The sequence below is a fragment of the Euprymna scolopes genome, chromosome 17, assembly GCF_053919585.1.
Source record: "Euprymna scolopes isolate OS-2025 chromosome 17, ASM5391958v1, whole genome shotgun sequence".
NCBI lineage: Eukaryota > Metazoa > Mollusca > Cephalopoda > Sepiida > Sepiolidae > Euprymna > Euprymna scolopes.
Genome location: NC_136498.1, coordinates 120,556,586 through 120,575,428, shown reverse-complemented (window position 1 = coordinate 120,575,428; position 18,843 = coordinate 120,556,586). Strand labels below are relative to the sequence as shown.

At 33.2% G+C, this 18,843-nt stretch overlaps 1 protein-coding gene across 7 annotated transcripts in view; it reads left to right on the top strand.

The window, feature by feature from the left end:
• Window positions 1–18,843, top strand: part of LOC145296942 (brefeldin A-inhibited guanine nucleotide-exchange protein 1-like) — a 259,000-nt gene that overhangs the window by 200,398 nt on the left and 39,759 nt on the right. For all 7 annotated transcript variants that reach the window (XM_080143154.1, XM_080143149.1, XM_080143148.1 and 4 more), the window contains 5 exons: window positions 5,229–5,340; window positions 11,921–11,955; window positions 13,264–13,434; window positions 16,424–16,671; window positions 18,679–18,833. In XM_080143154.1, coding sequence (XP_079999280.1) covers window positions 5,229–5,340; window positions 11,921–11,955; window positions 13,264–13,434; window positions 16,424–16,671; window positions 18,679–18,833 — 721 coding nt within the window. The remainder of the gene's footprint in view (window positions 1–5,228; window positions 5,341–11,920; window positions 11,956–13,263; window positions 13,435–16,423; window positions 16,672–18,678; window positions 18,834–18,843) is intronic.

Here is an 18,843-nt window from a genome sequence, read left to right as displayed (position 1 = left end):
AAAAATTGTCCAAAAACGTTCATTTTTTTTTTTCACCCCGAAATCGACAATTTTCTACAGGGGGTGGGTCAACAAAAACCGTCCTCTCATGACGACGACCGGTTCTACGCATGCGTCAGATGACGTCATGGCCTGATTTAGTTTAAATAGTTGAAGAACTGACTAAATTTCATGTACGTTGTGTTAGCTCAGTTGGTTAGGGCGTTGGTTCATTATCTAAACGTTTTGGGTTCGAATCGTGGTGTGAGATGTCTTTTTTTTTTCGATTTTTAAAATTTAAATATTGAACCAGTGTTATTTAAGCCATTTTTCACGTAACGTTCGTTTTTCTGTTTTTTTTTTTTTTTACTTCACTTATTCTTAGCTTTTCATTAACACCCCCGACCGACCACACACACCCAAAAACACCCGGGTACCCACCGATTTTTTAAATTTTAATATTGAAACAGGCTTATGGAAGCAATTTTTCACTTTTTTTTTTTTTTTTTCAAAAGTTTTAACGTTCGTTTTTCTGTTTTCTTGTTTTTGTTTTTTCGATTTTTACATTTAACATCGTTCGTTTGCCTTACGCTAGTTTTTTTGTGTTTTTTTTTTCAATGTTTTGAGTAACCCCCCCCCCCAAGTACCCCCCACTTTCTGTTTTTTTTACTTCGATTATTCTTAGGTTTTCATTAACCCCCCCCCCCCCCCCGTATATATATATATATATGTATAAAAGGCAAAAGTGGCGCGCACGTTTTTGTATGTCCAAGAAAGGCTTTTTTTGGGGGGGGGGATTCTTCAGAAGATTACTATGTTTTAGAACTTTTTATATACTTCCTAGATTATAATATCTACGATTTGCGAACAAACGTCTCTACATTTATTTATATCGACTTTTATAAAATTCCCTCTTTTCCGTCCTTTAGTTTGTTTGTTGGTCTTTTTCATATAAATAAAGTGAAACTCGTTGAAGCAAAACCATCAGCGGCAATCAGCTTTGATCAATGTTGAGAAAAACCCTTCATATCAAACAATTGCTATTCATTTAAGAGTTCCCCCTTTTTCGGGGGAGCTTGGTTTCCCCAACATCATGGGGAAACAAATGAAATGGCAGAAAGTTGAACTGGCCTTCAGCCAATGTTCATTTCTGCGCCTGCATGAACTCATTCACTTAGCAAGTCAACGTTTTGATTGACATTGATAAATTTGAATGCTTTTCACTCTCTCTCGCCTCATAGCATAGTGGTAAGATCTCAGCTCTGACCACAAACTTTTTTTCCCGCCTTAGCGTCATGGGTTTGAGCCTGCCTACTAACACTTTTTTTTTCCAAACAACTGGGCAATGCCGGGCACCCCCGCTAGTCTATTATATTAATCTCACTTGTCTGTTTATATATATGTATGTATGTTTGCCTAAAACTTTCGACAGAGGGCATGGATTTTCACAAGATCAATATCGTTTTGAAGCTCAAACCTTCGAACAATAAATATTGAAAAATTGACTAAAAACATTAATTCCTGCACCCTCAACTGGGCAGTTTTTTACAAGGAGGGGGGGGGGGGTCACTGTTTCTGCTGATACTGATATTTTTGAAAGTCATCCTCTCGTTTCAATTGACTAGCCTTAATTTAAACCTTTGCCACTTCTGGTTTGGGGATGAACGTAACGGCAAAGACGTCACGTTTTTAAAATTTTTTTTACGTTCTTTTCCGCCTTCTTGGTACAGGTTCAAGCCTGCCTACTATCACTTTTTTTATTTTTTTTGCTCAACACACACCTCCAAACACCCGGGCTAGTAGTATCATATAAGGTAATTTCGAATCCTCTGTCATTACTAATATGTCTCATGAAAGTGATATATATCGCTTGAAGTAGCCGAGTTGTCGTTGTTGGTACAATTTGGATTACTAATCTCACTTTACTGAACAAATGTTTGCGGTCAGAGCTGGTATTGCTTAGCGTGAGGCTTTCGGCGTAACTTGCGACATCTTCCCCAGGCGGTTCTACCAGTCAATATTTATGCCTTAATCAGCCAATCATATTCTTGTTAGAAGAAAAAACCCAGACAAACTCATTACATCAATTTGAAAAAGACTTGTTTAATGTTTTGATGAAGGATCGCAAGAATTTAACATAAATATGAATTTTCTATTCGTATTATTTGAATTCTCTGGATTACTGGTCTCATCTTGACTGTTATTTGCACAACATTTCGGTTGCCGTAACCTACACCCTTCTTCAGGTGTATCTTGTCGAATTCTAAAATCTTTTTGGTGAACTCGAATCCATATAGAATTTTGAACAGAACCCTTTGTTTAATCTACGGGGGTAGCATGCTCTCATTCTGTCAACTATCTGAGTAGAAGTCCTCAATAATTCGCAATTATATTTTGATTGTCACCCGCACTGAGGATTGAATTTTTAACCTCCAGGAATGTATATTTTTTTGTACAGCTGAATTTCACCAAGTACTCGATCTAATGTACTCGGGAAGTTACATCGATTTGAAACGTTGTGCAAATAATGGGCAAGTCCGAAGTATCAAAATAATACGAATAATCAATCCTCGTCTCCAAACTTCATAACCGAAATTTGAATTCTTTTAAAGTTTTTTTTTTTTCCTAAACCGTGTTAGCTAAATTGTTTCCCTTTGAAACCCTACTTTATTAACTGACAGTTATTTAAAAAAAAAAAAAATTTTGTAAAATGATACCCTCCCCCCATCTTCCCTTTCATTAACTTATCAAGAAATGAAAGTGGCTGCAGGGAGTTTTATTGCATAGTTAAAGGGTGAGCAAGTGCAAATGTGTTTATGCTTTGATGCTATTCTACTCTGATGATAAATGTGATGATTTCTGATTCTTGAGTCGTGGTGTGGATGCAAGTCAGCAAGAACGAAAGCCTTCAAGAGGCAACAGAAGTCTTGAAATGAAAAATAGTGAACCATGATTGTTTGAAAGTATCAATTTTCAACCTTAACGCGACCGACAAAGCGGGCGTGCCTTCCACTGGTTTAGATACTGAGTATTGCCGACACATTCATCCCAAGCAAAACCCAGCTAAAAAGCATCCCACGAGAGCAGCAGAAGCGAACTCCCTCATTACTCTTCTGACTCTGGTGCCCCCCTCCCCATCCCCCATGAGGAGGGGGAGATAATTCATCTCTTCTCAATTATAATCCGTGGTAGCGGCAGAGGAAACCACCCATTGTATCACAAGGGTTTCTATTTTTTGTTAAACGAACGTGAAAACTGATATGTCATTTAAATATTAAACTTGTCTTTTTTGAAAAGTTTTTTTTTTAATTCACCTTCACCCCCAAACAAGGCATATTGCTACTTGGACGTAAGGGGGCTACTAATTGGGACGATACCTAAGAAAAGTTAACAAGATGTTAGTTTACATTACATTTGAACTTCTGCGTGTCAGTACGGTAAAGGAAGCAGATAGCAGGAAGGGAATCTAAAGTCTAGTTGTTCAAGGGAAGAAACTATTAGAGTAGAAAGCTTTCTGGCATTTAGGGACCTCAACAATGAAGGGGTGAGATTTTGTTGCTAAGCGGATTTGTCGAGGATATTAACATCGAGGGGGCACAAGTGGAATGAGTTCATCAGAGCACATTCCATTAAAATAATTGTAAAACAGGCACAGGGATACAACATTGCAGTGATGGGACAGGGATTGGAGCTTAGTTGACAAAGTGAGGCCTATTAGGTTGGAGGCCCTTTTTTGGACCCTATTCAAGAGGGAGAGACTAGTGGTAGATGCACCTGCCCAGATGTGGCAACAATACTCTATGCATGGGCGAATGATGGCGTTGTAGAGGTACAGAATACTCTCAGGGGTGAGTAGTTTTCTAGCATGATAGAGAGAGCCCACTTTCCTAGCATCAGCCTGTTATATCTAAAAGTTTAGTAACTATTCTTATTGAATATTTTGTGTTAGCAAATGTAGTACTAGAATATCATGTCTGAGAAATGCACAAGATTCTAGGAATGTTACTAGTATTTTTTATATGACTTATGCATTTTGTATTTTTTATATGACTTATGCATTTTGTATTTTTTATGACTTATGCATTTTGTATTTTTTATGACTTATGACTTTTGTATTTTTTATGACTTATGCATTTTGTATTTTTTATATGACTTATGCATTTTGTATTTTTTATGACTTATGACTTATGCATTTTGTATTTTTTATGACTTATGACTTATGCATTTTGTATTTTTTATGACTTATGACTTATGCATTTTGTATTTTTTATGACTTATGACTTATGCATTTTGTATTTTTTATGACTTATGACTTATGCATTTTGTATTTTTTATGACTTATGATTTATGCATTTTGTATTTTTTATGACTTATGACTTATGCATTTTGTATTTTTTATGACTTATGACTTATGCATTTTGTATTTTTTATGACTTATGACTTATGCATTTTGTATTTTTTATGACTTATGACTTATGCATTTTGTATTTTTTATGACTTATGCATTTTGTATTTTTTATGACTTATGCATTTTGTATTTTTTATGACTTATGCATTTTGTATTTTTTATGACTTATGCATTTTGTATTTTTTATGACTTATGCATTTTGTATTTTTTATGACTTATGACTTATGTATTTTGTGGATTAGGGATTTAATTGCTTCTCTCTGCAACATAGTGATACACGGCCAGAGGGTGGGAAATCCCCAGACCCTAGTACTTTGATCAGATATAGAAGTGACTAAAGGTAAACAATCAACAGAACAGTTTTTTTTACATACATGCGCAGTTGCTAGTCTTTCATTCTTTTTATCGTCGCTCTTCTATGTGTATACCATAATCCTCTTGTTGTTGATTTTCTGTTTAAGGCAAATCTGTTCATGCATGGAAAACAAATTTGACGGCCCAGAAACTCTGTTTTGTATTCATATTAACTATCTTATAAAATCTGTTCTATGTAATTTCTTTCAGTCCATGCTGGAGAATTCAATATAGCAATGAACGTAACTGATTATCGCTTGGAATGTTGTATTCTTTTGTTTATTAATTTTTCAAAGAATAAATTTTAATTTTTTAGAAAATCAATATTGAAAATTAAAGTCTGAATCTCAGTTCTAAGTTAATTTTTTTTTTTAATTTATTTTAAAATTAATTTTTAAAAGAAATCTTCCATAATTCATGAATGTTTGCATTATTTTGTGTTTGATTGAAATACATGGTTTAAAATTTTGCTTTTTTTTTTTTAAAGGTTCCACAAGAAACCCAAGAAAGGTATTCACTATTTACAAGAACAGGGCATGTTAGGAACGACTCCTGAAGACATTGCAATATTTTTTCATACTGAAGAAAGACTAGATAAAGTAAGTGATAACATGTTATGCAACTAACATAAATATTGAGAAATCAATCAACAGCATTTAGGCATTTTTTTTTTTTTCAAATTTGGGAGAAAATAAAAAATTGCACTAAATTTGTTTGGATAAAATTTTCCTTTTAAAAACCTTGTGTGTACTATCTGCTCTGGCTTTGGTCAGTGCAATAAGATTTTTCTACACTGAGGTAATTTATATTTTTATCCCAATTCAGAGTGCCCCCTTTTGGTAGCCTGGTGCTACCAGATCAGGCTGTCTATTGGTTTCCTGAGACAAAATGCACCTCCATCGATTTTCTGTTTTTGTTTTCTATTCTCTTTTGTAAAACTTAATTATGTTCTGCAAAAACAAAAACAACAACCCCCTTCCCCCTCTCCTTTCCTTTTCCTTCCCTACTTACCAACCCCGCCCCCCCTTTTTTTTTTTTGCCCTGTTGGTAGGGCACTAGAATAAGCTGACTGCCCCCCCTGCAGAGAGTAAAAATCCCTCAATGGGGCAACCAGTTAGCCATGGGTTGCTACCCGTAATGCCTTAGGATGTGATCCTGGTGATTGAGCTAACCTAGACCTGGGTGCATAAAAGTCTAGGCACTGCAACACATTACTTCGGCCCTTACTTTGGCTAGACGGGCGGTCGGAGAGGTCCGATCCGACCAATCGGCCAGTCACGCCAAGCCCTAGCACTTACACCGAAAGTACCAACTACCACAACAAAGAACGAAACTTAAAGGTACTCCCATCTTTTTTTTTCTTCCCCCACTACGAAAAATAGGCAAAGCAAGTAAGTGCTAGAAGGCGGTGGCAAGGGTCAATCAATTGGAAAGACCAGAACTCAACACTCCATCTGAGCAAATGTATTTTTGAGGACATATTGAACAGAAAATATAGTGCTTGAGAACTCCTTGCCAAAAGAGTATATCCTCCACGTAGCCCCGACATGGTCAAGGCGAATGGGTTTCCCCCTTACTATTCCCCATTTTTGGACTCCGAGGTGGGTAGGAAGCGTGGTTGATGCAAAATAAATCCCAAAATCCATGGCTAATAAAAACAAATGCATCCCCCTCAAAACCCTTAAAAGAAACCATTCCTCTGACTCTGACCTCTCAAGCTCAGATGAAGAACAAAAATTCAAAACTAGAAAAACCGTTCCAACTATAGACGAAGGAAAGTTCCCATGATTCTTGGTTATTGAATTAATTGAAAATAAAAAAATTGGAAATTTATCACCTTTCTTAATAGAAAAAACATTATCAAGAAAAAGTAAACCAAAAATGATCAAAAAAACAAAAGATGGAAATCTACTAGTTGAGATAACCAATCTTAGAGATGCTCAATCTCTACTCAAAATGAAGAACTTTCATGAGTACAAATGCAAAGTTTTTCCCCATAAAACACTAAACACTTCGAAAGGAGTAATTCGAAGTTATGAACTATTGCTGGCAACTGAAGAAGAAATAAAAACCGAATTAGAAAAACAAGGAGTAATCAACCGCATAAACATAAAAAGAAACAATAAAATAATAACCACCAACACATATATATTAACATTTAACAAACCAACAATACCTGAGGAAATAAAAATTGGCTATTTAAATGTAAAAGTAGACCAATATATCCCAGCCCCATTAAGATGTTTCCATTGCCAAAAATATGGATATCATATCAAGAAGTCTGTAAAGGAATAAAAATATGTGGAAAATGCGGCAACAAAGAAAAATGCATAAATGAGGTGAAATGCACTAACTGCAAAGAAGATCACTCGGTCTTCTCTAAAATATGCAAAACATAAAAAAGAAAGAGAAATTATAGAAGTAAAGTACAAAAAAAACACAACCTTTCCAGAAACCAGAAAAATAGTTGAGACGTACATGAAAGACAACACATTTGCTGAGACAACAAAAAAGGCAACTAAACCATACCAACATAATGAAATACATGATCAATATAGGGAAATGATAAACAAACTGATTACATTAAATATTAAAGAATGGCCAGAATTTCAAAATAGTCTAAAAGAAAAATACTCAAATCTGGGAAACAAAATAGAAATAACAAATCCAAACAAAGAAAATAATATTCCATCCACAACAGAACCATTAAAAAAATTATCACAGAAACCAAGAAAACAACCACCAGAAATTAATAAAAACATAAGCAATGATAAAACAGCAAATAAAGAACGTTCCAGAAAAGAAGAAAACCAAACAATAGACACTCAAAATAGATTCCAAATTCTAGAAAAAATGGAAACTGAAAACACCCTTGATCCAAACACAAAAAAAGAAAAACCCCACGAAAACACTTCACCAAAGACACAAACTCCGACAAAAGATAAACCCTCTACTTCTTTAGATGGAAATAGAGGAAAACTAAACAACCTCATGGATAGAAATAAAACACAACAAATTATCCAATGGAATTGTCGTGGAATAAGATCTAATTATAATGAACTTCTTATACTTATCTCACTCTTCAACCCAGCCATTGTTTGCTTACAAGAAACCTTTCTACAAAACAATCACCATTTCAAAACACCAAACTATGAACAATACAACTATTTCCATAACACAGGCCTTCTTGCTAATGGAGGCATCTCAATTCTTGTAGGGAATAACATACCTCAAAGCAATTTCTCTGTCAAAACAAATCTCCAAGCAATTACAACTCAAGTCACATTACAAAAAACAATCACAATTTGCTCAATATACCTCCCTCCTCATGAACCAATAAATGAAAATGAACTAGAAAATTTAATAAAACAACTACCTTCACCATTCATTCTTCTAGGAGACTTTCACTGCCACAGTACGTTATGGGGATGCGAAGTCACAAACTCAAAAGGAAACAAAATTGAACAATTAATTAATAAAAATAACTTGCGCCTTCTCAATCAAAAAAATCCCACATACTTAAATCCAACAAACGGATCAACTACTGCCATTGATCTTACCATGCATGATCCATCAAGCTTCTTGGATTATACATGGAGCACTTACGAAGAACCCTGTGGAAGTGATCACTTCCCTATTATAATCAATTACAGTAACTCCATCCAAAACCACATACCCAGGTGGAACACAAACAAAGCCAACTGGGCCGAATTTAAAGAACTTTGTTCACTAAAATTAACAGAACATCAAATCCAAACAATAGAAGAATTCACGGAAGTACTCATAACAATAGCCAAAAAATGCATACCCAAAAATTCTCCTCCTGGAAAAAAAAAACAAACTCTGGTTTAATCCAGAATGTAAAATGGCCATTAGACAGAGAAAGGCAGCCTTAAGAAAATTTAAAAAACAACCTACAACAGACAATTTAATAAAATACAAACACCAAAGAGCTAAAACTCAAAAAACAATTAAAGAATGCAAAAGATCCTGCTGGCAACAATTCATCAACAAAATGAACATCACCACTAAATCCAAAACCGTCTGGTAAATGATTAGGAAAATAACTGGAAAATATAATCCGAATCCAATCAAACACCTTCTCACAAATAAACAAAAAGTAACTGATAAAAAAGTTATTGCTAACACACTAGCTAAAACCTTTGCTGGAAACTCATCATCAAAACACTACAATAGACAATTCCAAATACTTAAGAAACATGAAGAAAAGTACAAAATAAACTTTAATTCCAAAAACCAAGAGCCTTACAATGAAATCTTCTCAATGAACTAGAAACTGCCATAGAAAAATCCCATAACTCATCTGTAGGATCAGATGAAGTACACTACAGCTTCCTGAAAGAAATTCCACCAGAATCATTAAAACTCCTTCTCAAAATTTATAATAAAATATGGGAAACAAAAGATTTCCCAACTTCATGGAAAAATGCAACAATAATACTAATACCCAAACTGGGAAAAGATACATCAAACCCAGAAAACTACAGACCAATAGCTCTCACAAGCTGCCTATGCAAAACGTTCGAAAGAATGATTAACTACCGTCTTATATGGTATCTAGATGACAACAAAATAATTTCTGAAGTCCAGTGTGGATACCAAAAAAATCGAGGATGTATAGACCACATCACTAACCTCGAAAATTATATCAGAGAAGGTTTTATCAATAAGGAACACGTAACATCTGTTTTTTTCGATCTTGAGAAAGCATATGAAACTACCTGGAAACACGGTATCATAAAAGATCTCCACAACATCGGACTAAGAGGCAGATTACCTGAATTCATAAAAAAACTTCCTAACAGACAGATCTTTCCAAGTTCGCATAGACTCAACTTTATCAGACCCACAAAATCAAGGAGGAGTGCCCCAAGGCAGCATATTATCAACAGCTATCTTTAACATAAAAATCAATAACATAAAAGAACTCTCTCCTGATATACATAGCTCCTTATATGTAGATGACTGCTCAATCAGCTACAGATCTAAATACACTCACACTATTGAAGGAAAACTACAACATAACATAAATAAATTAATAAATGGGCAACTAAAAATGGTTTCAAATTCTCAAAAACTAAAACAAAATGTATCCATTTCTGTAACTAACGCAAACTCCACCCTGACCCAACCTTACAGATTGAAGGCGAAAAAATTCCATTCATAAACGAACACAAGCACCTGGGATCATTTTTGACAAAAAACTAAATTTCATTCCACACATCAATCACATCAAAACCAAATGTAATAAAGCATTACAACTCCTACAAGTCATTGCCCATACAGATTGGGGAGCTGACAAAAACACACTACTCAAACTATATAGAGCATTAATTAGATCCAAAATAGATTATGGTAGCTTCATATATTAATCCACCAGAAAGTCACATCTAAAAACCCTCAACACAATATTCCACTCCGGACTAAGACTAGCACTAGGAGCATTTCCAACCTCCCCTGCAGAAAGCCTGTATGCAGAAGCACATGAAACTCCTCCAATGCTCAGAAATCAAAACCTTGGTCTAAAATACTACACAAAACTTACAGCCAACCCCACAAACCCAGCACACAATAGGACTTTAAAACCAAACCGTAAACACCTTTTTGACCAAAAAGAAAATGCAATCAAAACCTTTGGACTTAGAATAAAATCGATTTCCAAAGAAGCAAGTCTACCCATAACTAAAATTCACGAAACTGTCCTACTCAAAACCCCTCCCTGGAAAATCGTATCCCCTAACATCGACCTAAATTTAAGTAAATATGAAAAGAAACATACTCATCCAATAACTTATGATGATCTTGATAAAATCAAAGAAAAGTATCCAGACCACACACGCATCTATACAGATGGGTCTAAACAAAATAACGCAACAGCCAGTGCAGCAATATTCAATAAATCAATCAAAAAAACAATCAAACCTCCCAAAAGAAACCTCAATCTTCAGTGCTGAAATACATGCTTTAATCCTAGCTCTCAAACTCGCCTCCAATAACAAAAAAAACAAATTTATAATCCTTTCAGACTTCCAATCTACTCTAAAAGCGATTAAAAATAAAAAGATGGACAACACCCTAATCGCAAAATTACTCCAAAAATTAACTGAACTAAATAGTAAAAAAGAAATCATTTTCTGCTGGATACCGAGCCTTTCCGGTATTAAAGGTAATGAATTAGCAAATTCTGCAGCAAAAAACGCCTTAAATCTTCCAATCGATGCAAATTGTAAAATTCCATACATAGATCTAAAAAAACATATCGACGCATATACAATAGAGAAATGGCAAATCTACTGGAATGAACACCCTAACAACAAACTTCACGAAATCATGCCAAAAATCAAAAAACAAGAACAAAATACGAAACTAAACAGAAAAGAAGTCAAACTAACAAAATAAAAATAAGCCATACTCGCTTAACCCACTCATATCTCCTAAAAAAAGAAAGCCAACCCATCTGTATACCTTGTCAAACACCACTCACAATCAAACACACATTAATTGAATGTACTGATTTTTTAACAGTAAAAAATCGATTCTACAAAGAAAACAATATTAAAGAGTTATTTGATAAAAACAATCCCCACACCATACTCTCATATCTTAAAAAAATTGGCCTTTATAAAAAATTTTAAAAAGAACCCTTTATACAACGGTCCTAGATATGACCTAAAACTATATCCGATGGTGAGGCCCCACCTTGCGGGCCTTGGGGAGTGTGGAGCCACCCTTTAATTGCCATTACTCCCAGGTCCACTCTGACCCGGAGTGGTAGTACCTGTTAGGGTCCCAACTATGGGTTAAATAGAATCCGACTTAAAAAACAAATATACTCCATTAAAAATCGTTCCTCAAAATAACTAGATTCGGCATTAAATAACCTGAAAAAGGTTGGTTATGCCGTAAAACAAAAACAACCAACCAACCTTTTGGTAGCTGGATGTGTCTCCACATTAAAACCCTTGTATTTAACACTGCCATTATAAGGAAGTAAATAGTACTTGCATATGAGTGCAAATGAAATAAATTATTTCCTAAAAACTACATTAATTAAATAAGATATTCCTCAAAAGACACCCTAAATACATTCATAATCATAGATTATCAATTTCAAAAAAGCTTGTTTAGTTAATACATTTTGTATTCCTCATTTTTCAGACGGCAATTGGAGATTTCCTTGGAGAAAATGAAAAGTAAATATCAAGTTATTTTTTTTTTAACGATACATTTTTTTTAACGATACATTTTTTTTTAACGATACATTTTTTTTAACGATACATTTTTTTTAACAATACATTTTTTTTAACGATACATTTTTTTGACGATACATTTTTTTGACGATACATTTTTTTAAGAAAACATTTTTTTTAAGAAAACATTTTTTTTAAACGATACATTTTTTTTAACGATACATTTTTTTTTAACGATGCATTTTTTTTTAACGATGCATTTTTTTTTAACGATACATTTTTTTTAACGATACATTTTTTTTAACGATACATTTTTTTTTAACGATACATTTTTTTTTAACGATACATTTTTTTTTAACGATACATTTTTTTTTAAACGATACATTTTTTTTAACGATACATTTTTTTTTAACGATACATTTTTTTTTTTTACGATACATTTTTTTTTAACGATACATTTTTTTTTTAACGATACATTTTTTTTTTAACGATACATTTTTTTTAACGATACATTTTTTTTTTAGCGATACATTTTTTTTTTTAGCGATACATTTTTTTTTTTAGCGATACATTTTTTTTTTTAGCGATACATTTTTTTTTTTAACGATACATTTTGTTTTTAACGATACATTATTTTTTAACTATATATTGTTTTTAACCAAATTATTTAACAACAAAAAATTTTAAAAGTAAAAATTAATGATGACAGTACTACTTCGTTTAGTCATTAAATTATTGATTGAACCAAATTGTTATGAAAACTATAATTAAATTTGTTAAGGTATTGTTTTAATTTCTTTTTTATAAAATTATTGGATTAAGTAGTTTCTGAAATTTCTGATCTTTTAATAAAATTAGGATTTGCTGAGAATTATAATTATATAATATTAAATAGTTATTTAAGTTATGTATTAATAGTTCAGCAGTCAGATCGTAAATTGCAATTACAAACTAAGATGTGCTCATTAATTCTGATTTTATTTATGTATTTAAAAAAAAAATTTTCCTTTTTTTTCTGCAATTTTCTCAAATATAAAATTCTCTTTATACATGACACAATTATTCTTTAGACAATAAAACTTGTATTTTTTTTAATCAGTTTTAATTTTATTTTTTAATCAGGTTTAATTTTATTTTTTAATTGGGTTTTAATTTTATTTTTTAATCAGTTTTAATTTTATTTTTTAATCAGTTTTAATTTTATTTTTTAATCAGGTTTTAATTTTATTTTTTAATCAGGTTTTAATTTTATTTTTTAATCAGGTTTTAATTTTATTTTTTAATCAGGTTTTAATTTTATTTTTTAATCAGGTTTAATAAAGAAGTGATGTACGCTTATGTTGATCAAATTGCCTTTCATTCGTTGGATATGGTTTCCGGATTACGCAAGTTTTTAGAAGGTTTCCGACTTCCAGGAGAAGCCCAGAAAATTGATCGTCTGATGGAGAAATTTGCTGCACGATTTTGTGAATGCAATGCTAGGTAAAAATATATTTCTTATATACTCAGTTTGTCTAGATGGACAACCATCTTTCTTTTCTTATGCTTGGTTCGCATTTTTTCAGGGGAAATAACGATGAATCAAAACCTATGGTTCAGATCTTTTTTTTTTTTTTTTCTTAATTCCTTCTAAGCTTAGGAAAAAAAAAAAAATGATGATGTGGGTCGGTATGTTTTTTGTCCACTGTTTTATATGCTTCGGGAACAAACATTTGTTACATTTTCTATGGCTGAAGTCAAACTCATTGCAGTGCATAGAAAAGTATAAAACAAAGTTCATGGTTCTACTCTAAAAATTCAACTACACAACAAACTTGAAATTCCATGATTATAAAAGATCTCTCATATTTCAATGTTTACTTGAAGTTTATTTTAATAAGTTTAAATTATAATTTCATAATGACATAATTTCTAACAGTCAAATTTAGGGAAGAAAATATTTAAAGTATTTAAAGGATGTCGGTTTAAATTTATTTCTGCGACAGTGTTATATACTGATGTGTATACATAATGATCTGCTGTATGGCCGCTATATGATGTGTGTTTATATGTGTCGGTTTGTATAACATCTATGTAACCATGTTTCTGTAAATGCGTCTCTTTTGATGTATATATGATTTCAAATGTATGTTATATACATGCATGTATATATATATATACATATATATATATATATATATATATATATACACACACACACACATGGCATAATCGCATTGACACACTGTGGTTCTTGTTAGATCACCGGTTAAGCAACATTGAGCTTGGTTGGTACCAGATGGGTAACCATTTTGGAATTCCATGCGCTGTATGTGCTCAGCATTTGTTTCCAGTCGTCCTGTACATACACTTCACTTGTCACTGGTATTTAACAATGTCGACTCAGGAGACGTGTGGTTGAAGATTGCGCACCTCCAACCACAAAAATTTCACATGGGTATCACCCCTTCGTGGACATCCATAGTCTGTCAAAGACTGAAAGAACCTGTTTATATATCCATGTATGTATGTTACCGGTGTGTATCATCTATCGCTTTTGTGTATGCGTTTGTATATACAGATTCAATTGGGCAGTTTGCAAAATAGGACAATAAATGTACTCGAGGCAATTCTTTTATTGACAAATAACATCTTTGTCTGCTTGGCACCAGACAAAAGGGGAAACCTACCTACTGGAATAGATCTTTTCTTCCTGGTGGTCATTTTTGATGTGAGTCCTGTAATTGAAATACATTTCCTCCAAAGAAAATGCCATAACACCAAGTTATAATTCATCCATCTTTATTTCTGTCTTTCCCATTGAGTTTTGCCGTATCCACTTTTTTTCTACATCTTCTTTAGTTGATCCAATAGATGCTTCCATGGACCGTAGAGACGAAATCTCTTTCAGGCCAACAATTTCAGTCTGAACTCAATCCCCATCCACTAGCCCACTTACTGGAAAACTCTTTGACTTGTTTGTTTTTTGCGAATATATGATAACTTGTTTCTTTTTTAAGTTACCAACCAGGTCACTCTTATTGTTTTGGTAAATTATTGTTTTTGTAACTAAAATTCCAAATCTATTGTATATATTAACTTATTTTATATATTAAATAAATATTTAACTGGCTTTACTAAATTCCAATCTTTTAATTGTAAATATTCAGTTTATTTATCTTCTAACACGTTCTTCTGCCATTGAAATAGTTCACATCTCAATAACAATATATCGCAATTCATCTTTTGTTTCTTTATTCCATTGGGTAATCTGGCACTACTCGGGGTCCACAGTATCCAACACCATGATTGCAAAATCAACACATTCTACGGATTCAATATCTTCTTGCAAATATCTTCCTATGCTAAGTTTTTCCTTTAAGCATAGGCTGCACCTTCACTTAAAATTTTTCGGTGTGTTGAACTTTCTTAAAAATGCACTTTTCAGCTCTTGAGCTGATATCAGTATATAGTATCTATTCTGTCCTCTGTCAGTAAAGGATAGATCCTTCTAGACTGAAGCAATTTAAATTTGTGTCCCAATTCATATTGTTCTTTTTTGAAAGCTGCATTTTTCTCCTCGTTTCGGAGTGGGTGGGTGAATAGATTGTCTCAGTTTTCTTCTGAATCTGCTTAGGACATGGTTTGTAATGTAATGAATAAGTTTGAAGCATGTCCAACTTTCAGTGGCTCTCGTCTTGGAGAGGCTCCATGTTTTGACAAGCTTCTGGGTTTGACCTTTACTCCTGCTCTGAAATGGAACACGTACATCAAATCTGTTGCCAGGGATGCTGGGAAAATGGTGGGATCCTTCTACCGCTCCAGAAGATCTCACTACTAATGCAATTCTCTATCTTTATAAAAGCCAAGTACGTCCAAGGATGGAGTACTGCTGCCACATCTGGGCAGGAGCTGCTAAAAACAGCCTATCCTACCTTGACAGAGTACAAAATAGACTTTGTGGTTTAGTGGAGGATGCCCTTTTCTCTTCCCTGCAACCTCTCTCCCACAGAAAAGACGTTGCGAGCCTGTCTTTGTTTTATCGTTATTTCCATGGCAGGTGCTTGTCTGAGCTCCAATCCCTTGTCCCGCCTCGCCAATCTTTCACGAGAAACACCCGTCTGGCTGAAACTACTGTCAATAATTTTCCCCACTCTTTATCTGTGCCTAAATCCAAATGTAGATTCCATGAGCAAAGCTTCTTTCTTAGAACTGCACGCCAGTAGAACTCTCTTTCTTTTCCGTTTGCCTATTTCCCACCTGACTACAACTTGGACGTCTTCAAGTCCAACATAAACAAACTCCTGACAAACCACCCCCTTAAGTAAGACACTCTATCAAAACCCCCAATACTAATGATTACTACAATACTATCTCATTGATTACTGTCCACGCAATAACCCTTATCCCTGAGTGGCCTTCGGGCCTTGATAAGTGGTGACCCCCCATGTAAAAAAAAAACCTGCCTAATTCATGTTTTGTCTTATTTCAGCTCTGAACTCTTTGCAAGTGCCGATACTGCCTACGTGTTAGCCTACTCTATCATTATGCTGACGACGGATCTGCACAGCTCTCAAGTCAAGCACAAAATAACAAAAGAACAATACATCAAAATGAATCGAGGAATTAACGACAGTAAAGACTTGCCGGAAGAATACCTATCATCAATCTACGATGAAATTGCTGGCAATGAAATTAAAATGAAAACTACCGGTTCGCACAAACCCGCTAAATCATCGAGTAAGTAAATTTTCTGCCATCCTTCAATATACAAGTCCGTTCTTTGCTCCCTTTTTTTCTTTTGTTGTTATTTATCTTCCAGCAAAATTTTCGGTCAATGCGTCTGCCAGCTTTTTTTCTGATGTTATTGCTTAGTCGTGTATGAACAGGATGATGTTTCCTTATATGCATATATCAGATGAAATAGCAAGATTGAAGACATTCAAATTAAATTTTTACCAAAATTGATCTTGTTTCTGTAATTTTGAGATGAGGCTGAAGAATTCATATTATTTGGATCATTTCAACTTATGGCATAACGGATAAAATACTTGGTAAAATTCAGTTGTCATTCACAATCTTCGGGATTGAAGGTCCAATCTTCAGTGTGGGTGTTAGTAAAAACAAATATGATTTAGGTGCCATCAGCTAGAATTGAAACCAAAACATTTAGCTTTCCAGCGTTATTTGCTACCATCTGAGCTGAGATATGTATATCAAAGCGTTACAAGTAACCCATGTAAATGCATATTTGCACATGCGTGGATCATACACTCGATTTGTTTGCCAAGTTCCAAATTTTCAATTTTGATCAGCTATTTTTCCTGTCTAAAAAAAACAAATCGAATTTGTTCCATAGGTCCAAATACCCCATATATCAAGTTTCAAATCTGTAGACTAAAAATTGACACTTTGGTAAAGACCATCTGCACATGCACAATCACTTACGTGTGTATGTATATATATATGTGTGCGTGTATATATATATATATATATATATATATATATATATATATATATAATGTGTGTATATATATATATATATATATATATATATAATGTGTGTATATATATATATATATATATATATATATATAATGTGTGTATATATATAATGTGTTTGTATATATATAATGTGTGTATATATATAATGTGTTTGTGTATATATATATATATATATATATTAATTTTATTTATACAAACATTTATGGCTACATATGTGCATACATGTTTCTGTAATCACCCACGTCGGGGGATTACGTCTTCAGGCCAAGAACCACCTTCAAAAGACTTTTGAAGGTGGTTCTTGGCCTGAAGACGTAATCCCCCGACGTGGGTGATTACAGAAGCATGTATGCACATATGTAGCCATAAATGTTTGTATAAATAAAATTAATATACCTGCTCTGTTCACTCATTGAGCACTATTTTGGTAGACACGTGTTGTTTCATTGGATTTACTTCTAGGAAACTAAACTCTACTGGCTATATATATATATATATATATATATAATGTGTGTATATATATAATGTGTTTGTGTATATATATATATATATATATATATATATATATATATATATATATATAATGTGTGTATATATATAATGTGTTTGTGTATATATATATATGTATGTGTGTGTGTATATATATATATATATAATGTGTGTGTATATATGTGTGTGTGTATATATATGTGTGTGTGTGTGTATATATATATATATGTGTGTGCATATATATGTGTGTGTGTGTATATATATGTGTATGTGTGTATATATATATGTGTGTGTGTGTGTGTGTAGATAGATAATACTTCTATCTAATAACAGTTATTAAAGTAGAGAGACTTGTTTTTAGTTATGCAAAAAAAATGTCTTAAAAGATATGTTACAGTTTATGAATTTTCAAATGAAATCCAATAAATATTGGCTGTGTTTGTGACTGGATGGAGTATGGGTATACATAGTATATTATACTTTTATAAAATAAAAAGTATAACTGGTCAATATACGGTTTTAGATACAAGAATCCAATAAACCCGTACTCCTTTACTGTATTCATTCCTAACAATACAGATAAACACTATCATTGTTGGTATTATTATTACTGTACAATATTGTTTGTATTATTATTACTGTACAATATTGTTTGTATTATTATTACTGTACAATATTGTTTGTATTATAAATACTATCATTGTTTGTATTATTATAAAATGTTGTCTAAGAAGAAATTGTTTCTTTTTGCAGAAGATTTAATCAGCGAGAAACAGCGACGTTTACTGTACAATATGGAGATGGAGACAATGGCCCAGACAGCGCGTGCTCTCATGGAGAGTGTCAGCCATGTACCATCCAGCTTTACCAGTGCTACCCACTTGGAACATGTTAGACCCATGTTTAAGGTACTTCTCC